The sequence below is a fragment of the Lynx rufus genome, unplaced genomic scaffold, assembly GCF_022079265.1.
Source record: "Lynx rufus isolate CCGP_SWC_20201006 ecotype Redwood Valley unplaced genomic scaffold, mLynRuf1.p SCAF_4, whole genome shotgun sequence".
NCBI lineage: Eukaryota > Metazoa > Chordata > Mammalia > Carnivora > Felidae > Lynx > Lynx rufus.
The window spans coordinates 114,945,900-114,969,430 of record NW_025814856.1 but is presented as its reverse complement, the minus strand read 5'-3'; the positions used below and the strand labels follow the sequence as shown (position 1 = coordinate 114,969,430).

At 45.4% G+C, this 23,531-nt stretch overlaps 2 protein-coding genes across 6 annotated transcripts in view; one reads left to right on the top strand and one right to left on the bottom strand.

The window, feature by feature from the left end:
* CDCA7L (cell division cycle associated 7 like) overlaps nucleotides 1-18,046 on the top strand; it is a 38,850-nt gene extending 20,804 nt beyond the window's left edge. The window contains exons 2-10 of one of the 5 annotated variants that reach the window (XM_047094657.1): nucleotides 814-954; nucleotides 6,423-6,560; nucleotides 10,318-10,686; nucleotides 12,770-12,841; nucleotides 12,960-13,127; nucleotides 13,789-13,914; nucleotides 15,210-15,359; nucleotides 16,235-16,371; nucleotides 16,882-18,046. In XM_047094657.1, coding sequence (XP_046950613.1) covers nucleotides 814-954; nucleotides 6,423-6,560; nucleotides 10,318-10,686; nucleotides 12,770-12,841; nucleotides 12,960-13,127; nucleotides 13,789-13,914; nucleotides 15,210-15,359; nucleotides 16,235-16,371; nucleotides 16,882-16,912 — 1,332 coding nt within the window. In that variant the 3' untranslated portion in view covers nucleotides 16,913-18,046. Of the gene's footprint in view, nucleotides 1-813; nucleotides 955-5,862; nucleotides 6,143-6,422; nucleotides 6,561-10,317; nucleotides 10,687-12,769; nucleotides 12,842-12,956; nucleotides 13,128-13,788; nucleotides 13,915-15,209; nucleotides 15,360-16,234; nucleotides 16,372-16,881 lie in introns of those variants that run through there. The other 4 variants (XM_047094656.1, XM_047094655.1, XM_047094659.1 and 1 more) reach the window with 4 other exon arrangements.
* DNAH11 (dynein axonemal heavy chain 11) overlaps nucleotides 17,729-23,531 on the bottom strand; it is a 352,793-nt gene continuing 346,990 nt past the window's right edge. Inside the window, exons 80-82 of the mRNA XM_047094654.1 lie at nucleotides 19,242-19,354; nucleotides 18,650-18,790; nucleotides 17,729-17,976 (exon numbers count right to left, since the gene is read on the bottom strand). Of these exons, the coding sequence (XP_046950610.1) occupies nucleotides 17,729-17,976; nucleotides 18,650-18,790; nucleotides 19,242-19,354 (502 nt within the window). The remainder of the gene's footprint in view (nucleotides 17,977-18,649; nucleotides 18,791-19,241; nucleotides 19,355-23,531) is intronic.

The following is a 23,531-nucleotide window of genomic DNA, read 5'->3' as shown; positions in this document are numbered from 1 at the left end:
CTAATACCTATGGTTCCACCTGATGTTTGTTGAAAGAGAAAACAAGCAAATGGGGCTCCAGGTGAAGAATATATGGATGTTTGTACTGTTCCTTCACCTTCCTGTGGCTTTGAACTTTTTCAAAATCACGAGTTGGGAACAAATAGGCAGTCAACATACGAACAGGAACTCTCAGCAAATACATACTTGTTAGATCAAGTGTGCTGACAACATTCTTTCTTGGGATAATTGCCCATAATACGGTTTAAATTCTCTTGGGATTAATTCTAGAAGTACTTGATTGAGAATATAGAAAAGGAGTAAATCTGCTTACTTTATTGTGTGAATTTTCACATCTGAATCAGCAGATGACAAAAGGAACAGAAAAATTAAAGAGCTATACGTGGAAATGAAGAAAAGAGGAGCTTAGTAATTATCTTATGTAATGTTTTTTACATGGATGACATTTAAAGACAGATCCAGTGTAGGAGACAAATAGATTGTGGTTTCTCAGAAACCAATGATGGTTTCCTTATTTTTTTCGTGAAGAGGTCAAAAACAGCATCTGTCTAGCTATGGCCTTGACATTCTCTGTAAGATGGGATAGATCTCTAGAATTTGAAAAAGAACAGTTTTGTTCTCCGTTCCCCCTCTTCTTTTGTTGCCCTGAGGTATCAACTGAAGCACATTTTGCTCAGGGTTACTGGGGTCTTCTGGGCGACCATGGCAGATTGATAGAGCTAGGAGATGCTAATTCCTACTCCTCTCTAGAAAATTCCCCTAAGTGAACCCAGCCCCTGGTTTTATGCTTCTTCTTTTTTGAATCCAAAACAGATCCCTAAAGAAGTGGCTGACATCTTTAACGCCCCCAGTGATGATGAAGAGTTTGTCGGTTTCCAAGATGATGTTCCCATGGAAACCTTCTCATCAGAGGAGAGCTGTGATAGTTTTGACTCTCTGGAGCCAGGGAAACAGGTACGGATGCTTCCTTTTCTGACAGGTGTGGCCTTTCTGACAGGTGTGGTTTGGGTATTCTTTTGAGTGTGGTCTGAGATTGGTGATAGCAGTTGATGGTTGAGCATTTTTGAAGCATTATGCCTTCATATTTCAAGAACCAGTGAGCATTCCTACATCACTTATACTGTTTAAGTCCTTTCTGTGTACAGTAAATTTTTTTTTTCTTTTTTTTTTTTTAATAAAAGGGTCTCACATCGGAGCCATTTTCTTTGCAACCTCAGGGCTGCAGCCTGTGTTGAGGCTGTATTCTGAGTGCTCCCACATGGCTGGCAGGAGAGGGCTGGGGCCACGTAGCGACAGTCCACACTGCAGTGCAGGAACATGTGGTTACCATGAGACATTTGTGTTTCTGTGCTCCTGCGACGTGGTTCTTCATCCAGCACCTCACTCCTGGACGTGCTGGGGAGAACGTTATTCTTTGTTTAATTACTTAGATCTCTGGCAAACACAAGTTGCATTTCTCTGAGAGTTGGATTCCTGGAGGTTTATATTGTGCCTTAGCAGCAGCATGGCCAGTCAAAATAGCTAGCCTTCTGTGGCACTTACTTCGGAGTTCATTGTGGCTCTCAAAATTCCTCATCCTTCCTGGACCATAGCCTGTCTTAAAGGCTGTAAATTAAACCTGCCTTGCTTCAACTGGGCAAGTGCAGGAGGAGAAGCAGTTAATTACATAGGGGTAGTGCCTGCTTCGTCACTCGGCTGCCTGTGTGTGTTGTGGCCTCTGTGGGAGCTGGTCTTTCTCGGGTTCAGTAGCCTCCCTGGTGTCTGTGGTCCTCACTTTCCTTGATGTCTCCGTAGCATTTGACCCACCAGCCACCTGCTTCCACTCCCCAGGTTTCTTCCTCTCTCTCACGTCATTCATTCTTTGTGGTCATCTCTATTTCCTGTCCCCATATGTGGATGTTCTTTAGGATTTTGTGTCCAGACCTTTCCTTTTTGTGACCTAGGGATTGGCCTGCTTTCAGCCATTACCTCCAAGTTCTCAATGACTTGCCTTCTCTCCAGCCCCACATGTAACCTGACTGCCAGCTGGACCAGCCTTGATCAAGGGAGATCTCACACTCACCATTTTCCCTTCCCTGGTTGTCCCTTTGTCTTCCTCATTCCTATCCTTATCTTTGGTGTTCTTGACCCCTCCTTCTCCTCTCCCATCTCCCCAGCTCCCTTGCAGGAGTCTCTGAATCTTCTGCCATGTTGCTGTCCTTCATCCCTTCCCTTTTCTCCTCCCTTCGGCTCCCAGGGTCCTCATAGCCTTTACTTCGGTTACAGAACTGAGCTCTGGTCATGATCATGGCCTTATTCAGAAGCCAGTAGTCTCTCCATCTGAACACAGTCAGGCAGTGGGGGAGGGGAGAGCCTGTAGATCCACCAGGAAGGGCATTCTGAGCAGTGCAGGGTGTGGGTGATGGGCTTTGCCTAGAGCCGAGCAGTGCTGTAGGCATTAAGAAACAAAGCAGCTTGCATATCTTGGCTACAGTAAATAATGCTGCAGTAAACATAAGGCTTTCAAATTAGCATTTTTATTTTCTTTGGGTAAATACCCAGTAGTGGAATTAGTGGATCATATGGTATTTCTATTTTTAATTTTTTTTTTTTTTTCAACGTTTATTTTTATTTTTGGGACAGAGAGAGACAGAGCATGAACGGGGGAGGGACAGAGAGAGAGGGAGACACAGAATCGGGAACAGGCTCCAGGCTCTGAGCCATCAGCCCAGAGCCCGACGCGGGGCTCGAACTCACGGACCGCGAGATCGTGACCTGGCTGAAGTCAGACGCTTAACCGACTGCGCCACCCAGGCGCCCCGTCTATTTTTAATTTTTTTAGGAACCTCCATACTGTTTTTCCACAGTGGCCGCAACAGTTTGCGTTCCTAGCAACAGTGCATGAGGGTTCCACATCCTCACCAACAGTTGAGTTCTTGTCTTTTTGTGTTAGCCATTCTGAGAGGTGTATGGTGACACCTCATTGTGGTTTTGATTTGCATTTTCCTGATGATGAGATAGAGAAGCAGCCTAAGTGTCCATCAGAAGAAGAATGGATACAGAAGATGCTGAAAATGTATATGATGGAATATTATGCAGTCATAAAAAGGATGAGATAGTTGCCTTTTGCAACAACATGGATGGACCCAGAGTGTATCATGCTAAGTGAGATAAGTCAGACTGAGAACGACAGATACCCTATGACTTCACTCAGGTGGCATCTAAAAATTAAAAAGCAAAATCAGACCTATAAATACAGAGAACAAAGGTCAGCAAGGAGGGAACTGGGGAGATGGGCAAAATGGGTGAAGGGGAGAAGGAGAACTAGGCTTCCAGTTTTAGAGCTAATAAGTCAGGGCAGTAAAAGGCACAGCTTAGGGAATACAGTCAGTGACACTGTAATGGAGTTGTATGTTGACAGATGGTAGCTACACTTGTGAGCCTAGCATAATGTATAATATTGTACACCTAGAGGTAATGTAACATTCTGTGTCCACTCCACTCAAAATTTAAAACAAAAAAGCCACAACAGCTGCTTTTGATACTGTGCTGCTACTTTTGTGCCATCAAGCCCGCCCATCCTGTCCGTCCTGCCCACCCCTGCCGAGTCTGTCGCCAGTGTGCCTTACATGGCCCGTGACCGTGTGCTTTTCATGCAGATTGCATTTAATTCATGTACCTCCCTGGGACAGTGTGGGTGTTGTTATTATCCCTATCTCACAGGGGATGAAACTGAAGCTCAGGGCAGTGAAGTGACTTGTCTGAGCGCCCACATCTGAAAAATGTCTGAGCCGGGGTGTTTCAAACCTGGGAGCATCACCTCTCAGCCTCTTCCCTCTCCCTGCCCCTACGTGGTGCCGTAGACACAAAACTGCGTGGACGCCCTCATCGTGCACTGGTCTGCCCTTTGTACACGCTGGCCCATGCTGTGCCTTCTGCTTGCGTGTCCTCTGCTTTCTAGACTCTACCTCAGTTCAGATCCAGTCTAGATGCTGCTGCTTCCTGAAGTTATGCTGGGTTTTCTTTCTTTCTGTGTGCCATGTTGCATCTTCCTTACAACTCTGGTCCTCACCATGGTTACTTGTGGATCTGTCTCACTCCGCACTAAATTGTAACCTCTGCAATGTTTGAACGATGCTTTCCAGCTTTCCTGGCTTGGACTGCGCCCTTGTGTTGTCTCTTTCCTCATGTTCTCTGGGCTCAGCCCCTGTTGGTGAATGAGCGCCCATTGGCTAGAATTGAGGTGGGATGCTGGTCTAACTGGTTCAGGCCCCCGTCGTTTTCCAGTCTGTTTCTTCACGTCCCATGAGCTTCAAGATAAAAAATGTAAGCACTCTGTTAGATCCTCTTCTCATCTGTTACTTCATTACGTCCCTGATTGTGGTATATAAACACAGGTGACCAAGATGCAGAACATACCGCCTGGTATTGATTGTAAAGGATCACATGCTGCAGAACCAAGAGCTGTGTGAGGGTTGTAACCAGGATTGCAGCCAGAATGTGGAGTGGATATTTTACTTCATACAGGCTCCCCTTAAAAAACAGGGTTTTTTTTAATATCTTGTGGAATAAGGAGAAGAAAAGCAGAGGCCTTGGTTTAGGACTGTGGCTAAGTTGTTTTTCTCTGTTAGAACTCATCACCAAAGGTATTGATTTCTGTCAGGCCGACCACTTCCCTCTGAGGCCAGCTCAAAGGCTAAAGAGAGCCAGAGGACCAGACGGTTGAAACTTGCTGTTCTAGGATGTGACCTGTTCTCTCTGGGCCCTAGGCAGGGACTGTGGGTGTATGATAAATGTACACATAGACCCCATTGCCCGAACACAGCCTGCAGAGGCCAGCTCAGGGCTCTGTGAGCAGGATATTATCTACCCTTGGAGGTGGCAGGTTCACGGTGGGTTTCCTTGGAACCAGTTATGCACCATTCTTTTTAATAATAAACCCAGGCCTGTTGCTTCACCACCCTGAGCCCACACTTTCCCGATCCATGGTAACCAGCCGAGAGAAGCTGCATGAACTTGCACACAGTATGTAGCAATGTTGACTTTGGTCTTCCTTAAACACAATTTGAATTTCACTTTAAAGAAACTTCCCTTTTGTGTTTGTATTTTTTTTTTTCAAGCAGCTGCACCATAGCTATCAACAAAGGAACAAAGTAATTTAGCTCCAAGCACACTCACTCCAATTACCCGTAATAATTCATAGGAGACATTTAAGCTTAAAAAAATGCTGGATATAGGCATTTCTTTCTCTTTCCCCCTGTAAATTTTTCCACTCATCTATTATATCTATTTTTCTCCAGAGATTATCTGATCTGAAGAAGTGTATAATTAAAGTCAGAGAGAGGCAGTGGGGGGAGATCAAGATTCTCCCAACTAAATGTGGTGTGATGAGGGGTCATTGCTATATCGGGTGTGGGAGGAAGAGACGTCAGAGGCAACTGGGGACACGGACTTCAGCCCTGGTTGCCAACTTGGAGGAGGCTGGTTTGTGGGTCTCCTTTCTGTACTGCAGGTCTGTCTTTTCCCTCTTTTCTTTCAAGATAGCCATTTAGAGAGCTATTTTTCCATTTAGAGAGCTAGAGAGTATTTTTCCTTTTATGGGTTCTAAAGACCGAAAGAGTCATTGGAAAATGTCTTTCCTTTTTAAAAGTCTTAGAGCATCTTTCTGTCTGCTCACTTGCTACCTCTTGGAGGTTGCTGGCCTAGTGTCTCCTGCAGGAGGGGCTCTCCTGGGAGTTGGGAAGATTGACGTTCCCATCACCCCTTCCGGTGGGTGGTGATGGAGCAAAGCCGTGGGCGGGAAGGGGCGTGAAAGGCGCTGGCCCCTTCCTGCAGAGAAACTTGCCCTCTCTGGAAGGGAGGCATGCTCACCAACTCGGAGGACGTGGATTTGGATGGCTGCTAGGAAGGAAGGCCAGCATGTGGGAGGGAGCCAGGCCTTCTCCTCATGGCTCCTTCCCGTGTGTGTTTGGCTCTGTGTGAGCAGACCTTCCCGATGGGCAGCCCTGGTGGGAGAAACGGAATTCTATCAGCATAGCTCCCCAGTCACACAAGAAGCTGACGGAGCCCCTGGCCATTCTGACTTTTTGAAATAATGCTGTTTATCGTTTCAAGTTGTTCAGCTGTTTCAGATTATTCCGTTTTCGTAAGCTGTAGCAAATGTGTATGTATATGTATGTTTTGTTATTGTGGTAAAATATACATAATGTGAAATTTACCATTTCACCATTTTTTAAGTGCAGGCAAGTGCCCAGTTTCTTGCAAGCAAGATGCTAAGTGCCATTAAGTACATGCACGGTGTTGTGCGTCTGTCAACTGTTATCCAGAACGTTCTCATCATCTCAAACAGAAACTCTACCCGTTAAACAACTCCTCATTGTCCCCGACCCCCCTGGTAACCTCTGTTCTTTTTCCTTTATGACATATGTGTGTTTTTAATTTAGCAGGATGTGCGTTTCCATTCTAAATACTTCACGGAAGAGCTAAGAAGAATTTTTATAGAGGACACTGACTCAGAAACGGAAGAATTTGAAGGATTTACACAGAATGATCTGAATGTAAACAGTAACCCAGAAGTAATGGTAATAATTATCAACACGAGGGAGTGTGGGTTGTAATATTTTTCAGTCTTGTTTCTGAATTGTATTTTCACTTGTAAGAAGTCACTTGGCAAATGAACGACTTCTTCTTACATGTTTATCTTAATTTTTTTTTTAAGTTTACTTATTATGGAGAGAGAGAGAGAAGGTGTGAGCACGCACGCAAGAGTGAGCACACGTGGGGGAGGGGCACAGAGGAGAGAGAATCCCAAGCAGGCTCCACACCATCAACACAGAGCACAAGGTGGGGCTTGAACTCACAAACTGAGATAATGAGTTGAGATCAAGAGTTGGCTGCTTAACCGACTGCACCACCCAGGCACCCCCCCCCCCGCATGTTTATCTTAAAAGTCAGTTAATAAAATATAAAAGTTGGAATAGCCCCCAGTCCACCAATCCATTATTCTCTGAGAGAAAATCCAGGTGTCTTTCTTTGATACCTTTGGAGTTTGGGGAGACTTACCTCAGTTTCCCTTCTTGCCCTTCCAAAAGAATTTATTTCAGACTTTCTTGAATATCTTTTCTCTGAAAAGAGGACAGTCTGTCTGGGGGTAGCAATTTCCTTAAAGTCATTTCTTGTTGTGTGCGGAGTCATGTTCTTAGGTTTGGAGTTAATGTGGCAAAAATTTAGCTGTGGCAAAACTTAGAGCTTTACTTGCGCGTTCTTGATTTGGATGCTGACGTGCTCTTTAAATGATAAAGAAGACCTGGGCTTGTCAGATTCCTGAGGGAAATCTCTTAGCACTTGACCTTCAAGAGACTTGTTGATTTTCCTTTACTCCATATGTTTAGGCCAGTTTATTGCCAACTAGTATTTGAATCTCAAGGTACCTTTAAAGAACAACCTTTGGGGGGTACCTGGGTGGCTCAGCTGGTTAAGCATCTGACTTCAGCTCAGGTCATGATCTCACAGTCTGTGAGTTCGAGCCCTGTGTGGGGGCTCTGTGCTGATAGTTGGGATTCTGTATCTCCCTTTCTCTCTGCCCCTCCCCCATCCCTGCTTGAGCTCACTCGCTGGCTCTCTCTCACACATACACACAAACACATACAAACTCTCTAAAAATAAACAAACATTAAAAAAATTTAAACAAAAAGCGAAACTTAAAACCTTTGGGTTTTTTTCAGACATAAAAATGTTTTCCATTAACTGAAAAAGAGCATACCTTTCTCCCCCAAAATCATTACACCACTTCCTTCTTGGGTATGAAGATAAAGGATAGAGGTAAAGCCTCTTGATGTTCAGAAGCTCCTAAGCAGCAGAATCTGGTGTGGAACTTGTGTAGAAATTTAAATAAGCTGTAACTATTGGTTTGCTATGCCGCTCAACTTTTCCTGGGGGGATCTTAAGGCCTGAAAGCCCTAATGGTAGGCTGGCTTGTTTGATGTTGATCCCCCAACCCCGTCACCAGGAAGAGCAACACAGAGCTCTGCCAGCCTAGCCCCCAAGCCCTCCTTTGGCCTTCAAAACGGAAGCTGCTGATAAGGCAGTTGATGTGTTCTGGACAGCAAGACACTAAGATCTTTCCAAACCCTAATGGGTATCCCGTACTCTTAGTGACTTGTTTTCCTTCTGATTTTTTTAGTTAAGCGATGTCAGGTTATTCAAAGAATTTGTGTTCCCAGCACGGGGAAGTGAACTACCCCAGAAGTCTTTTTTCTTTTCACTGGCCATATATTTGGGGTATGGATCTTGACATGTTCTGTTGACTGATGTTAACTCATAGCTTAGGGGAGGTCCACCTGCAGATTTTATTTTATTTACTTGTTTATTTTTTACTTTTTAAAAAATGTTTACTTAGAGAGAGAGAGAGAGAGAGTGTGAGCAGTGGAGGGGCAGAGAGAGAGAAACCCAAGCAGGCTCCACACTGTCAGCGCAGGGCCCGATGCGGCGCCCAAACCCACAAACCATGAGATCATGACCCGAGGCACCATCAGGAGTCAGACATGTAACTGACAGAGCCACCCAGGTGCCCCTGCAAATTTTATTTTAAATTTCAGTGAGCAGAGTCACCTGGGTTGCTCCGTCGGCTGCACGTCCGACTCTTTGGCTCCGTCATGATCTCTCTGTCACGAGGTCAAGCCCCATGTTGGGCTCTGCACTGACAGTGTGGAATCTGGTTGGAATTCTCCCCCCACCACTCCCCCCGCCTCTCTCTTCCCTTCCCTGCTCGTGCTCGCTCTATCTCTTTCAAGATAAACATTTAAAAATAAAATTCAGTGGGCAAGCAAACATTATTGCCTCCCTCCCCAACCTCCTGCCCACTGTAGTGGAGACTGGTGAGACCATCTTTTCCGATAATAGGATATTACTAGCCAGGGTGTTTGTTGGGTGGTCTTACAGCCGTATGTGCAGCAACCACAGCTGTGTTCTTGTCCTGTGGTCTGAGTCTCCACTGGTGTTTCTAGTTTGCTCTTGTCCACTTTAGTCCCTTATAGAGAGTCCTTATCCTTAGTGAAGAGATACTGGTTAGATGATGAAGAAGATAAAGCCAATCTGAGACCACCTTGCTCTGAAGTTCTCCCAACAATGTCTTCCTAAAACTAGATTCCTTCAATCCCACTGTTTCAAATTCCAAAGCTACTGATGTAGAAAGTTCAGGATACTTAAAAAAAAAAAAAACAAAAAAAACCCAGTTAACCATAGTCTCATTTCTCTACTTGGTTTGTTGTGGATTGATACAAAACACCAAGATTTGGAAATTACCTGCAGTTTTCTTTCCTTCCTCTGCCTTATTTCTAATTTGAGTCCAGCTAGAACGTGGGGGCTGATCACTGAGGAGGAAGCAGAGTCATTTCCCTCAGTCCCAGGCCCATCGTGCTGTGGTTCCCTGCTCTCCTCACAGCGGCCTGTTGTGCAGTCCCTGACAGAGGCTCTCAGACTAAACTTTTCCAGCATGTGGTAAAGGAAAGATCCCCAGCAGGTGGCCTGGGTCTCGATATTGGAGCCCATCTTTGCCATTGCTAAGGGCCCCCTTGTATTTGAGGTGTCGCCCGCCATCTCCTGGGTAATATCACCGGCCATTGCCTTCTGTTCTTTGCTCTCATGTGTCAATCTCAATTTCGTGTTCATGCCAGAAGCCTATTCCAAGCGGAATCCAAAAATTTGGGGCAGGAGTTTCTTGAGCTGATAGAATGGGTGTTTCCCAGAAAAGCCACAGAGGGTCTGCCTCGATATCACCCTATGGCTCTACTGGTTGCAGAAAAGGGGAGGGGACGTCCCTTGGCGTGAGGGCCCATCATGTCTTGGGGATGAGACTCCCTCACCAACCCCAGTGGCCAGTCATCTGCTTGCTCCTCCGACACCTCGCTGAGGTGAAGTCAGCTGTCCTGTTCCTGCTGTTCAGGGCAGAATCATCAGTATGTTTTCCCTTAGCACTCCATCTGTGTGAGGATAACTCTTAGGCCATACATAGCCTTTTCTTTGGCTTTGCCTCATACTACTTGGCTTCCAGATGTTCCACAGTGGAGGAGCCCCGTCTGTGAGAGCATGGCTTCCAGCCCGTGCTGGGAAGGGAACAGTCTGCTGGTGGGTGTGGCCAGATCCCCAGGCAGTGGTGGAGAGCCTGCCCTGGGACCATAGTCATCAACAGACCACCTGAGCACTTAATGGACCAGAGGGAACTAATTAATAGGGAGGGGAGGCTTTCTTCTACTCATTTTTTCTCTAATGGCAGAGTGTTTTTAAGCGATGTGCTTTTGAAGGTCACAAAACATCGTCTTTGCCCTTTCATTTTGTCAGCTTGTGGAGTCAGATTTGAGCGATGCTGGTAAGGTGTCTTCAGCGAGTGAAGAAGAGGATGAAGAAGAAAAGGCTACACCCAGGAGAAGCAGGCCGAGGAGAAGCAGTATTGGTCTTCGAGTAGCCTTTCAATTCCCCACCAAGAAACTGGCAAAAAAATCTGATGACAGTTCTTCTGAGCCGCTGTTTCCTAGCAAACGCTTACAGGACAATAAAAAAGCAATTCTTGGAAGAAAGAGAAGCTGCAGACAGGGGAAGGAAAGGGAAGATTCGGTGTCTGAATCTGAGGATGACTCCAGGGATGAGGGCCAGGCGAGCTCGGATGCACTGCTGAAAAGGACCATGAACATCAAGGAGAACAAAGCCATGGTAAGGCCTGGCGGCGGGTGGTCTAGGAGCTGGCACTGAGCCCTGCTTAGCGACCACGGAGGCTCACGGAGCTGCCCTCATAGCTGCTGTCGTCTGGGCTTCTGTCAGGACATGTGCTCTGGTTCTTATGTGTCCTTTCTCTGTTCCTGAAGGCCAACCAGTTACTACCCAGTGAGCTCTGGTTTGGGAACAGAGACTCCCAGGACCATTTTTAGCCCTGGTTCCTGGTGCCATTGAACTAATGCTGCTTACAGTTGACTATTAGGAAGTTAAGTTCTAGATATGTAGTGGTATTGGACAGGAGAGGGTTGAGCACTTGGCCGGTTCCCAGCACAAAGAAACTAAAGATAAAAAGAGAAGCCCACTTTGAGAGTTGCAAGGTGCAGTTTAGGCGGGGGCTTTCAACAGGAATCTTTCTTCTTTGATGACCCACTGGGGTTTCAAGACATCATATGAGAGAATGAAAGAGGCCTAGGTATTAAAACACACTGAACAGTTTTGAGTCACGTTACCACTTAAGTCTTCAGTAGAATGAATAATGATACAAGGTAAAATCTTGGTTACGTGTATTTGGTTTTTCTGTATTTGGTCAGTAACTGTTGTTTGCTTTGTAATTTTGCATATACAGGATTAATAAAATTCTGCCACTCAATCACTTTAGCATTTTGGTATATTTGTAATAATTTCTTTTTAAAAAGCATAATATGATGCTTTGTTTGCAATGTTATACGTCTAATAAGTTATTTAAGAAAATAGCCTAGGGGCACCTGGGTGGCTCAGTCAGTTAAGTCCAGCTTTGGCTCAGGTCATGATCTCATGGTTCATAGGTTTGAGCCCCGCAGTGGGCTCTGTGGTGATAGCTTAGAGGCTGGAGCCTGCTTCAGATTCTGTGTTTCCCTCTCTCTCTGCCCCTCACCTGCTCGTGCTCTGTCTCTTGTCTCTCTCTCTCTCTCTCAAAAGTAAATACACTTAAAAAATTTGTTTTTAATTAAAAAAAGTTGCATAAATTCTATTTGTGGGGAGAAATTTATCCTAAGACCTGTTTATACTTATTAGCTAAGGGAAATTTTTAGCACTGCATCTCTCTGCATCTTTAAAATAAATGTTCATGATTTTTTAATGATGCCTAAACATTCGTATAAATAAGAATCCTAATTGACTAGAATATTATCGCCTGTTACTTGGTATTCTTAGGTGTTTATTTGGGAATATTTCCATTAAGTTATTCTTAGTGATGAGAAATTAACTTAAACAGTTTTCTTGGAGCTCTAAACAACTGTCAGAACAATCTAGTTGAGGCTTTTGTTTTGAACACGATGACACTTGCTTTAGGTGTGCACAGTGATCTCTTCTAGGTTCACACTGCGAATTAGTGGCCATGTCAGGATTCCAGCCTCATACACCTGGTCTCATCATTCCAAGGACCACTTCTTCATGTCATGCTTTCGTATATAAGGAATGGGCATAGATTTTATTTCTGTGGATGCTATCAGCATTTCATTAGATAAAAATCTTGGCGTTCCTGGGTGGCTCAGTCGGTTGAGGATCCGACTCCTGATTTCGGCTCAGGTCATGATCTCACTGTTCCTAGGATCAAGTCCTGTGTCGGGCTGTGCACTGACAGTGCTGAGCCTCCTTGAGATAGTCTGTCTCCCTTTGTCTCTCTGCCCCTCCCCCCTCACTTGGATATGCCTTCTCTCTCTCAAAATAAACATTAAATAAAAATCGTGCGGTGTCTGGGTGGCTCAGTCAGTTAAGCACCTGACTCTTGATTTTGGCTCAGGTTATGATTTCACGGTTTGTGGGATTGAGCCCTGTGTCGGGGTCTGTGCTAACAGCTCAGAGCCTACTTGGGATTCTCTCTCTGCCCTTCCTCCACGCAGTCTCTCTCTCTGTGTCAAAATAAACTTTAAAAAACGTGTTTACATATGAGGTTAAAAAATACAACAACTCTTAAGATCCCACATGAACTACTTTAGTCAAGTTTTTACTGTTGGCAAAACTGAAGACTTGGGATAAGGCGTTAGACAAACTCGGCATGGCAATATTGATGTACGGTCCTTTCTTTTGTTCTGAACTTCAGCTGGCTCAGTTATTGGCAGAACTGAACTCAATGCCGGATTTCTTCCCAGTACGAACCCCAAACTCAGCCTCTGTAAGTAGAACTCCTTTATAATTACTTACTCCAATACTGATGAACATAATCTGTTGCCAGATGGCTTTTATTCAAGAAAGCACCCGGTTGCAAATGTCTGTGCTCTTGCTTTCAGAAGAAGAGAACAGTGAGGCGGGCTTTCTCCGAGGGACAGATCACAAGACGCACTAACCCCACCCGGAGCGCGCGGCCTCCCGAGAAATTTGCCCTGGAGAACTTCACTGTCTCCGCTGCCAAATTTGCAGAAGAGTTTTACAGTTTCAGGAGAAGGAAGACAATTAGCGGGGTATTTTCTCAGCACCATAAACATATTATTGTCTGTCTAAGCAATAAGTATGCAGCAATTGAGCATGGGCATTTCTACCAGGTTCCCAGGTGGAGCTGGTGTTCCCGGGACCACACTCTGAGAAGAACCCCCACCCCCATCTAGGCTGTAGGCTGGAGAAAGGCCTTGACCTGAGTAGAGCAGAGGAGCTGCTCCAGGGTTAGGACGCTCTACTTCATCTTCACGGGGGGCACAAAAGGCCTGTCAGTGGTGCCAGGTGGCCCTGGGGTTTTGGCCGTGGGAAAGGGCAGTGATTCCTCCTAGCCCTTTGAGTTTTAGGAAAGGGGCATTCTAAGTGCTTTTGGCCTGGAGCGAGAAACAACCCTTCCCGTTGGCAGGTTTGGCCATCCATCGTGGTTCTCGTCTCTGTCCTTACAGGGTTCACGGCTGGTGACTGTTGTTGATCAGGTAAAACCTGAGCTGCTCCTTTATTGTTGGACCACCTTGCCGTGCAGGAGGCTTGCACTGTGTTTGTGGTGGCAGCTCAGTAGATGATTCCAGGGAAATCGGAGAGGGACACAGTTAACATTTATGGCGCTGGAGCTCTGAGAGTGTGAAATTTTTATGCGTGTTTTTTAATCAGAACATCTCACACCAGGTTCTGCTTTGGCTCATCTTGCAGGGGAAATGCCAGGGGTATAGACGGCGTCACCGTGTATCTTCCTTTCGGCCGGTGGAGGATATCACTGAAGAGGACTTAGAAAATGTTGCCATCACCGTTCGAGATAAAATCTACGATAAAGTTCTGGTAAATTCTGTATGATGAATAATTTGCACGATTGTGATTCTAACTGGGAGTCCAAGGAACTGGTATTAGAAATCCTGCATTGTTTTTAAACTGCATCTGGGCTTAGACCCTCAGGCCGCCTCCCTTGTGACTGGGAGGACCAACTGTAACTGGGTGGAGGGAGTTGGCTTCCTGCGGGAATTCTCCTCAGGAGAGGTCTCTCTGGGGGATGCACAGGAGTTGTGGGGACGCAGGCATATAGTTTGGAAGAGCATATTGATAATACTTAACATTTTAAATATTTATATGGTGTTTAAAGAAAATTTTTTTAACGTTTATTTTTGAGAGAGAGAGTGCAAGCAGAATCTGAAGCAGGTTCTGTGCTCTGAGCTGGCAGCACAGAGCCTGATGTGGGGCTTTGAGCTCACGAACTGTGAGATGATGACCTGAGCCGAAGTCAGATGCTTAACTGAGCCACCCAGGTACCCCTGGTGTTTATTTAAAAACAATTTTTTTTTAATGTTTATTTATTTTTGAGAGAGACAAGAGAGTGTGAGCGGGGGAGGGGCAGAGAGAGAGAGGGAGACCCAGAATCCAAAGCAGGTTCCAGGCTCTGAGCTGTCAGCACAGAGCCCCACGCGGGGCTCGAACTCCTGAGCCATGAGATCATGACCTGAGCCAAAGTCGGACGCTCAACCGACTGAGCCACCCAGGCACCGCACCCCCCCCCCCCCGGTGTTTATTTTAAACATAGGAAAAAAAAAATACCATGTTTGTGTGTGTGCTTTTTGATTAACAGAACCATAGTAACGAAAGTTTGACAATATCTGTGGTTGGTAGGAAATGAGTTAAAATTTCTTTTAAACAGTGATTTGGAGGGAGGCTTTGTGGTGTTATGCATCATTTTTTAAATGAGGCAGTGTCCCATTAAGGCAATATTAAAATGTTTTTAATGTAATTGCCAACATTTTAACACCAGGAAATTTTATACTGAAAAGCTCCAGATCACCGGAAGCTGGGCCGGAGCCAAATGTGGCTGCCGTGGGCTCAGGGCCACTTGGGCCCCTGTCACCCTCTGTGGGCTCTTCCCCTCCTGTCTTTCTGCTGGCCTCTCTGACCATTTCATTTCTTCTAGGTGCCCTGCTCTAACTTGCTCTAATAGGTTTCCCTGTGGTTTGGACCAGAGAAGTGCTGCTCGCTGCGGGCGAGAGGCGCGGCCTCTTCACGCCCTATTGAACATACATAGACAGCATGTGGGCTTGCGCGCTTTGCCCTGTAAGTCCCGAGTTCACCCACCCACCGCCTTCCTCCCTCAGGGCAACACTTGCCATCAGTGCAGGCAGAAGACCATCGACACCAAGACGGTGTGTCGGAACCAGGGCTGCGGTGGGGTCCGAGGACAGTTCTGTGGGCCGTGCCTGCGGAATCGCTACGGGGAGGACGTGAGATCTGCGCTGCTGGACCCGGTAGGAACGGTGTGCGCACTTGTGAATTGCACCGGCAAAGAGAAGCAAGCTGAGATGGATGGGGCTCTCAGGACCCTTTATGATTGGGGACCTGTAGCTGCAGAGCTCGGTCTACCCCTCGACACTCCAGAGGAAAAAAAAGAGTTTCCTTCTGGAAAGAGAGCAAGCTAACCCATAGGGCAGAAGAGATGACTGGGTTTTCCAGGGTCCAAGCCTTGCTTTCCTACTGTTATGGTCTGTCAGGTGAACCTGTGTGGCTTTCCTCCAGCAGCATGGCTTACCTCAGGGGAGGCCAGGAGACAGGTGTGTGTCACTGTGTGCCTGGCTGTCGTCTAAGGTGTTTTCCTAACACAATTGACTTGCAGTTGTTACTAAGTCATTTAAATTTATGGAGTACATAACCTCCCAGGTCCTCAGTTCCCTCCTTGAAGTCAGATAATAGTATGGTCAATATGTATCCGCTTGAACCTAGGCAGTCTGGCCCCAGAGTCTTTGCTCTTACTTGACCCCTGCCGTGTGACCTCTTTCACAGCAGTCATGGGGTAAATCGCTGTCCCCATTTTGCAGATGAATATAGACCACGACTCCGGTTATGTGGTTTAGGAAGTAGAAGAGCTAGAATTCACACGTCCGTCTCGCTGCTCTTTTGTACTCCTAAAATCTCCACAGTTTGAAGCAGGCGTCTAATTTTCTGTGTTTCTCCACACGTGGGACCCTGGGTGGTCAACCTCTCTGGGCCTTTTGAATCATGGGGAGGAGACTCGTTTAGTCTCCCTGTGCCATATACTAGAAGTGTCCTGTGACTGAAGGTTGGAGGAGAGACCAAGTGAGCCGAGCTTGAGCACAATGTAGGTAACGGGAAACTGCTCTTCCAGGATTGGATGTGTCCTCCCTGCCGTGGGATCTGCAATTGCAGTTACTGTCGCAAGCGTGATGGCCGCTGTGCCACAGGGATCCTCATTCACCTAGCCAAGTTTTACGGTTACAATAATGTTAAGGAATACCTGGAGAGGTAAGTCACAGGTCACAAATGGAGGCTGTCATTTCCAGCTCCAGCCGGGGAGACCGTGGAGGCGGGAGTGGTTGCCGTATTTCGGGCAGATGCTTAAAAACCATCTTGAGTGCCATCCATTCCCTAGCTGCTTGCATTAGAGCAGCTCAGGGCTGATGTGTTCCCTATTGGAACGTTTCCCTCCTTTGCTAGGATCTTCAGCTTTGGCACTGCCTGTATCCCCAGGTCCCCCCTCATTGTGTAAAACAAATGGAGGCAAGCAGGCTGAGGGGAGAGGTTGGGGCAAAGGGCGTGGCCGACACGGTTACTGCTTTCCAGGGCTGAGGAAGCTGTGTTGGGATTCTGCAGTGTGGTTTGGCGTGTGGGAGTGAGGCCCGTGGCTCCCGCTGCCTGGCCAAGGAGTCAGGGCAGGCCTGCCGCAGAGGGGCTGGGCTGTGCACTCGAGCCTAGAACCCGGCTTTGTGTTCGTCTCCATACCCATCACACTGACGCCTCCCTTCTTTTCCTCAGCTTACAGAAGCAGCTGGTAGAAGATGATTAAGAACAAAACCAGCCACCTCACCATAAAGAACTCTAGCAACATATGCCATCCCACGGGTGCCTACGATTTCTTCCAGTTGTGTTTTTATACAGAAGTTGTTCGTAGATCTAAATACTATTTTTTTAAGATTGTTTATATGCTTGAAAAGGTTTCTCAGGAAGACGGCAAAGCAGAGGAATCTATTTACATATATCCACGGGCCCCTATGCGTAGTGAGTGGTTTAAAAGCATCTGCATATGACAAAAACACAGCTTAAATGGGGTGGAGTTAAAGTCCAGGTAAGTTCCAGGGCAAACGTTGCGTAAGCAGCTCTTGCCTTTGACACTGTTTGGTGCCTTGATCTTTACCTCCCAGGCAGTGACTACAGTTCAGACCAGGTAGTTAGTGCTTCTCTGGGTCATTGGAAATTTATGTTAAAGAAAGAATGTTCTCTTAAATTACAAAGTGCAATTAACCCATAGATCTTGAGTACTAGAGTTTTATTTTTATTAAAAGTCACCTGTCACGTTACCAACACTGGAGGCCTGGGGACACTGCTGGCCGGCAGGACCGTCTGCCTCTTCCTTCAGGATTCACCTGCTGCCTGAGGTCAGGGGCTTCTAGGTTTTTTTAATTTAAAAAGATTTTGTTTATGTGCAAGAACTCACATCCCACTTTCTGATGGGGAGACCGTTAAGGACGGTGTTTAAGCAAAATTAACGCACATGTAAGTTACTTAAAAATTCCAGAAGCTGGAGTGTGTTTTATGGCTCTCAGTAAATTAATGTGTGCGGCCCCCCGGCCAAGGCCTGTGTTGTCCGAGCCTGAGGGCCATCTCAGGCTTCCAGCAGCAGGGCCACGCCTGCCAGGACCCATTTGGCCGCCTTGTCTTTGCTTTTCAATCTGAAGGTCCACACGTAGGTTGGGCCCCTCATTTTGGTTTTGTACACCGGGCATTCATAGGTGTGTTTAGTTTCCTGTCTGTCTGTGGGTATGGCTTTTGCAAAGATAACCGGCATCACAGATGTTAACTCCTTGAGGCAGGCATCAGCAATCGTTCCTGACTGTGTGTCCCATCTGGCACCTATAGCAAAAACACAAGGATTGCAACAGTGTGGTGTGTTGGAAGCAATAAATGTTCAGTTTTGTCGTTACTGCTTGTCGGCTTCCTTACTGGTGTGGGAGGTTAAGGGGTGCCACAGAAACACTGGAGGCAGGGCTCAGGGTTCCACGTCTAAACTCTCCTTTGAAAAATGAACTAATTTGAATTCAAAAGATCTAAACCTTGTTTGAAAACAGACTCTCCAAGAATTCAGGCACAATAAAGCAAATAAGTTGCCCTCTCTTTAAAAAATTGAATTCTTCAAAATGAATGCATTTCCTCCCACCCACCCATATTAGAAACTCACATGCACTGGCATCTTAAGGGCTTAAAGAAATCTTGTAGTAAAATGTCAGAGTGAAGTGACAGTTTTTAATCGTTTCACAATCTTTTTAGTGTAGGTCTTAATGCCACAGGTAATTTAACACTAGATACAGATGCAGATTGAAGTGACAGCCATCACCCTACGTGCCTTAAAACTTGGCTGACATTGGACCCAGATCCTGGCATTAAATGTGGTGAAACGAGGTAGACAACTGTTAGATGTGAGTGAGTACAGAGAAGTGGAGTAAACCAAGGACAGATACCAACTTGCAACTGATTGAAGAAAGCTCCTAAATTAAAAACTACACCGGTGCTGCTTGTGCTATCTTACCTTCCATGAGGAGCCCGTGGAGATAGGCACCTTCCCGTGGAGGATGGCCATAATCTTCCTTGGTTTTTTTGGTAACATCAACAGTCAAGCACATTTTGTCCAGGGGCCACTCATTTTTGCGAGCCATGGTCTGCATGATTGCTGTGGGAAGAGAAGGAGCAGGAAATGGGATGTAGTGGTAAAAGGGCTCCCAGGGGCCCACAGTCAGCTGCCTTTCTGACTGAGGCACTGTGCTGTGCTTCGGGTTCCTGGAAATGTGCGTGTGGCTGCGCTAGACTGATGGCCAACTGAGGCCTGCAGGACACTTCCCTGCTTGTGTACATGAACTTTTACTGGAATAGCCAGGCCCATTTGGTTACACAGCATCTGGTTTTGCACTGTGGTGGCAGAAGGGAACCACCGGAGAAGAGACCCCGTGGCCTTTGACAGAAAATGTTTATATCCCACTTCACGTGGCTGCTATGCTTGGAACTTTCTCTGCACACCCAGCTATCACTCCTGCCCCTCCCTCCTGTGTCATGAGCACTGGGGAGCAGGGCAGGTGAGGCAGAATTTGTGCCAGAAGCTGGGGCTGTCCAGTTGGAGCCCTTACCAGTTAAGAAGGACTGAGGGTTGAAGAAGCCAGGAAGCCACACTACAGCTGGAAGGGCAAGATCGTGGGTCCAGGTTTCAAGTTCCCGGCATCGCAAAAGGAGGTCATTAAACCTGGTGAACACGAGGTAGGAGGAAACAAATGCACTTTTTAGTAATAGAGTTTTCCGAAAAGGTTAAGTAGATTCTTTAAATTTTTTTTTTTTTAATGTTTATTTTTGAGATAGAGCATGAACAGGGGAGGGTCAGAGAGAGGGAGACACAGAATCTGAAGCAGGCTCTAGACTCCGAGCTATCAGCACAGAGCCCAATGCGGGGCTCGAACTCACGGACTGTGAGATCATGACCTGAGCCGAGATTGGACACTCAACCAACTGAGACACGCGGGCGCCCCGATGAAGTAGATCCCTTTAAAGAGATTTTCTTTCCTGTTGAAATTTTTTAACTATTACCACTAGGGACAAGAAACACTGAGGAATGTGGAAAATTCATCTCTACTTAACAATTTTATTTTGATGCTCTTAGTGATACGTGGCAACCACACCCAGGTGATGTGTGTATAATCCACCTGACAGGCTCCAACAGAGTGTGGACGAGGTGTGTGCGTGGCAGTGCGTCTGTGTGTGTGTAAGGATTGGGGTGGGAGGGATGGCTGCTGGGAAGGGCAGAGGCAGTAGAGCCCAGACAGTGGACTTTCCATATACAATAGTCAAGAATGGGGGGAAGAAAAAGCTAGTAAGGGGAAACCACACCTCCGAGCCTCTACATGACTGTGGTTTGGGAAAATGAGGTTTTTTTACCCAAGTTCAGAACTCATCACAACAGTTTTTCAAGGAAGGAGACCAACTCTCACAGAGGCTATGGGAAAAAGAGCTTCTCTGATAAAATCAGGAGACCTGTCAAGCTTTGAAATGTAGGATTCAGGGCTGCCAGAAAGAGAAAATGGAGTGTGCGTATGTTAAAGCCAGCAGGGAGTTCTCTAGGCTGAGGGCCATGCGGGCTAGCCCTGAAGTTTCCTGGCACCTGGTTTGGTTACGTGTTACAAAAGCAGCAAGGCTGATGCTCACATTCACACTTGGGTCACTACAAGTTTGTTGTAATGCCTGCCAGTTTACAGCATGGCTCTTACCTGCCCCATGCCAGTTCTTCCAAATCTCTGGTTTAGGGAAAACATAATTGACAAGGCAACGAAAAGGAAAAGCAAAGACTTTCAGGGCCACTTGGGTGGCTCAGTTGGTGAAGCATCTGACTTTGGCTCAGGTCATGATCTGGTGGTTCATGAGTTCAGGCCCCGCATCAGGCTGTGTGCTGACAGCTCAGAGCCTGGAGCCTGCTTCAGATTCTGTCTCTCTCTGTCCCTTCCCTGCTTGTGCTCACTCTCTCTTAAAAATAAAACATTAAAAAAACAAAAAGATTTTTTTATCTAAAAATGTTACAAGAGGCTATGCATTATAGCCAAATTACAACAAGTTTTTAAAAAGGGAAATGATTGCCTGTATAAACAAGATTCTGGTTTGGAAATGACCAGGTAAGAAAAATGAAATTAGGAAGAAAAACATTTTAAAATTAAATGGAAAATACACAAAAATAAACTCAAAATGGATGAAAGACCTCAATGTAAGACAGGAAGCCATCAAAATCCTACAGGAGAAAGCAGGCAACAACCTCTTTGACACTGGCCACATCAAGTTCTTAACACATCTCCGGGGACAAGGGAAACAAAAGCAAAAATGAAGTGTTGGGACCTCATCAAAACAAAATGTTTCTGCACAGGGAAGGAAACAATCAGCAAAACTAAAGGCAGCTGATGGAATGGGAGAAGATATTTGCAAATGACATATCAGATAAAGGGTTAGTATCCAAAATCTATAAAGAATTTCTCAAAGTCAACACCCAAAAAACATAATCCAGTGAAGAAGTGGGCAAAAGACATGAATAGACACTTCTCCAAAGAAGACATCCAGATGGCCAACCGACACGTGAAAAATGCTCAACATCATGCATCAGGGAAATATAAATCAAAACCACAATGAGCTATCACCTCACACAAGTCAGAATGGCTAACATTAACTCCTGCAACAATAAATGTTGGTGAGGATGCGGAGAAAGAGGATCTCTTTTGCACTGCTGGTGGGAATGCAAGCTGGTGCAGCCACTCTGGAAAACAGTATGCAAGTTCCTCAAAAAATTAAAAATAGAACTACCCGACCACCCAGCAATTGCACTACTAGGTATTTATCCAAGGGATATGGATGTGATGTTTCAAAGGGGCACATGTACCCCAATGTTTATAGTAGTGCTATCAACCATAGCCAAAGTATGGAAAGAGCCCAAAGTCCATGGATGGATGAATGGATAAAGAAGACGTGGTATATATATATATACAATGGAATATTACTCGGCAATCAAAAAGAATGAAATCTTGCCATTTGCAACTACGTGGGTGGAACTGGAGGGTATTATGGTAAGCAAAATTAGAGAAAGACAAATATCCAAATATCCAGGGAGGGGGACAAAACATAAAAGACTCTTTAAATATAGAGAACAGAGGGTTGCTGGAGTGGCTGCAGGAAGGGGGATGGGCTAAATGGGTAAGGGGCATTAAGGAATCTAATCCTGAAATCATTGTTGCACCATATGCTAACTTGGATGTAAATTTAAAAATTAAAAAATGAAATGAAAAACTTGTGTACAATTTTAGGAAATTTGGGTTTTCCTAAATTACAAATCTGACTTTGTAAAATCAGGGACGTACCATATTTCCAGAAAATGTGACCCAAGAAAAATCAATGCCAAGACACATTTTAATATAGACCAAAGACAGAATCCTCTGGATAGCGAAGAAAAAACATGAAGTCTTTTAGAAAAGGAGAAAGAAAGTCAGCCACAGACCCCTATACAGCAGCATTTGATCAGAGCAAGCCACGCTGCCTACAAAGCCCCCAACAGTGAGTGGGTTCCACTTTTTTTTTTTTATAACCAGCCAGCCTGTTCTTTGAGTATAAAGACAGCTGATTATATGGCATAAGATAATGGCAGCAAATCCAATGAACAAGAAGGCTGAATCATCCAGCAAATAAAAACAAGTGGGATCTGAAGGACTCTTTCTTAATATATTTAAAACCCGAGAAAGAAACTAGAATAATAGTCTTAAAAACAGGAAATTACGAAACCAAGTTGGGTACTTTCTCTGATTTCAGTATAAACAACTTGGAATTGAAAAATTGATTTTGGACAATGAAATGTTATCTTTTTTAATTAAACTTTTTTTTTTTTTAACATTTGTTCTTTTTTGAGAGATAGACTGTGAGTTGGGGAGGGGCAGAGAGAGAGGGAGACAGAGAATCTGAAGCAGGCTCCAGGCTCCGAGCTGTCAGCACAGAGCCTGACATGGGGCTTGGACTTACAAACCCTGAGATCACAACGTAAGCCAAACTTGGATGTTTAACTGACTGAGCCACCCAGGTGCCCCAAGGACAATAAAATTTTAAAAGTTAAGGGGAGACACACAGTAAACCTAGAAACCATTGAAGACAAAATGAAGTCCCCCCCCCCCAGAAGTGATGAGATCAACTAGGATATAGCAGAGACAGACTGAAAATAAGAGTTCAGATAAGCAAATACAATGAAGATTATGAGGAAGATGGCATTTATTGGGAGACATAAGGGCTGATAATTTTTCAGGGTGGAAGCAATGGGTAGACATACACACACACGATAGCACACAGGAGCAAGTAGGATACAATTTTAAAAGCCCACATCTAAATCAGTAAAACTGCGGAACATCGATAGTAAAGAAAAAAATCTTAAGAACTTCCCCAGAGAAAACATTAGTTGTGAAGGGATGACAAGTACACTTAAGAACAGTCTCATCAGCTATACTAAATGCCAGAAAACCATGGAGGTAGCAAACTCAAGCGCCGAAATCATTCGTATGCTGGAACTGCAGGTTACCCATAGTACAAGAGCGTAGGGAAAAAGATACCGATAAAGAACACCATTTACTCCCCACCATATATACTGAGAGCCCTGGCATAGATTTTGTCTTTCAGGGAAGAGACGGGGGCCCAGAACAAAGGAGCCCAGAATCAGATGTAAAAAGCAACAAAGGAGCAAAGACATCAACACATGTTGTCAAAGCAAAAATAATACTGACTATAAACAAAAATATTATGGTTTAAAATAAGGTTGAATTACAATTGCAGACCAGAGGAGGCAAGAGGGAGATTAAAGTGTTGACTTTACATTATATTAGAGCAGTCAAGTATGGGGGTGCCTGGGTGGCCCAGTT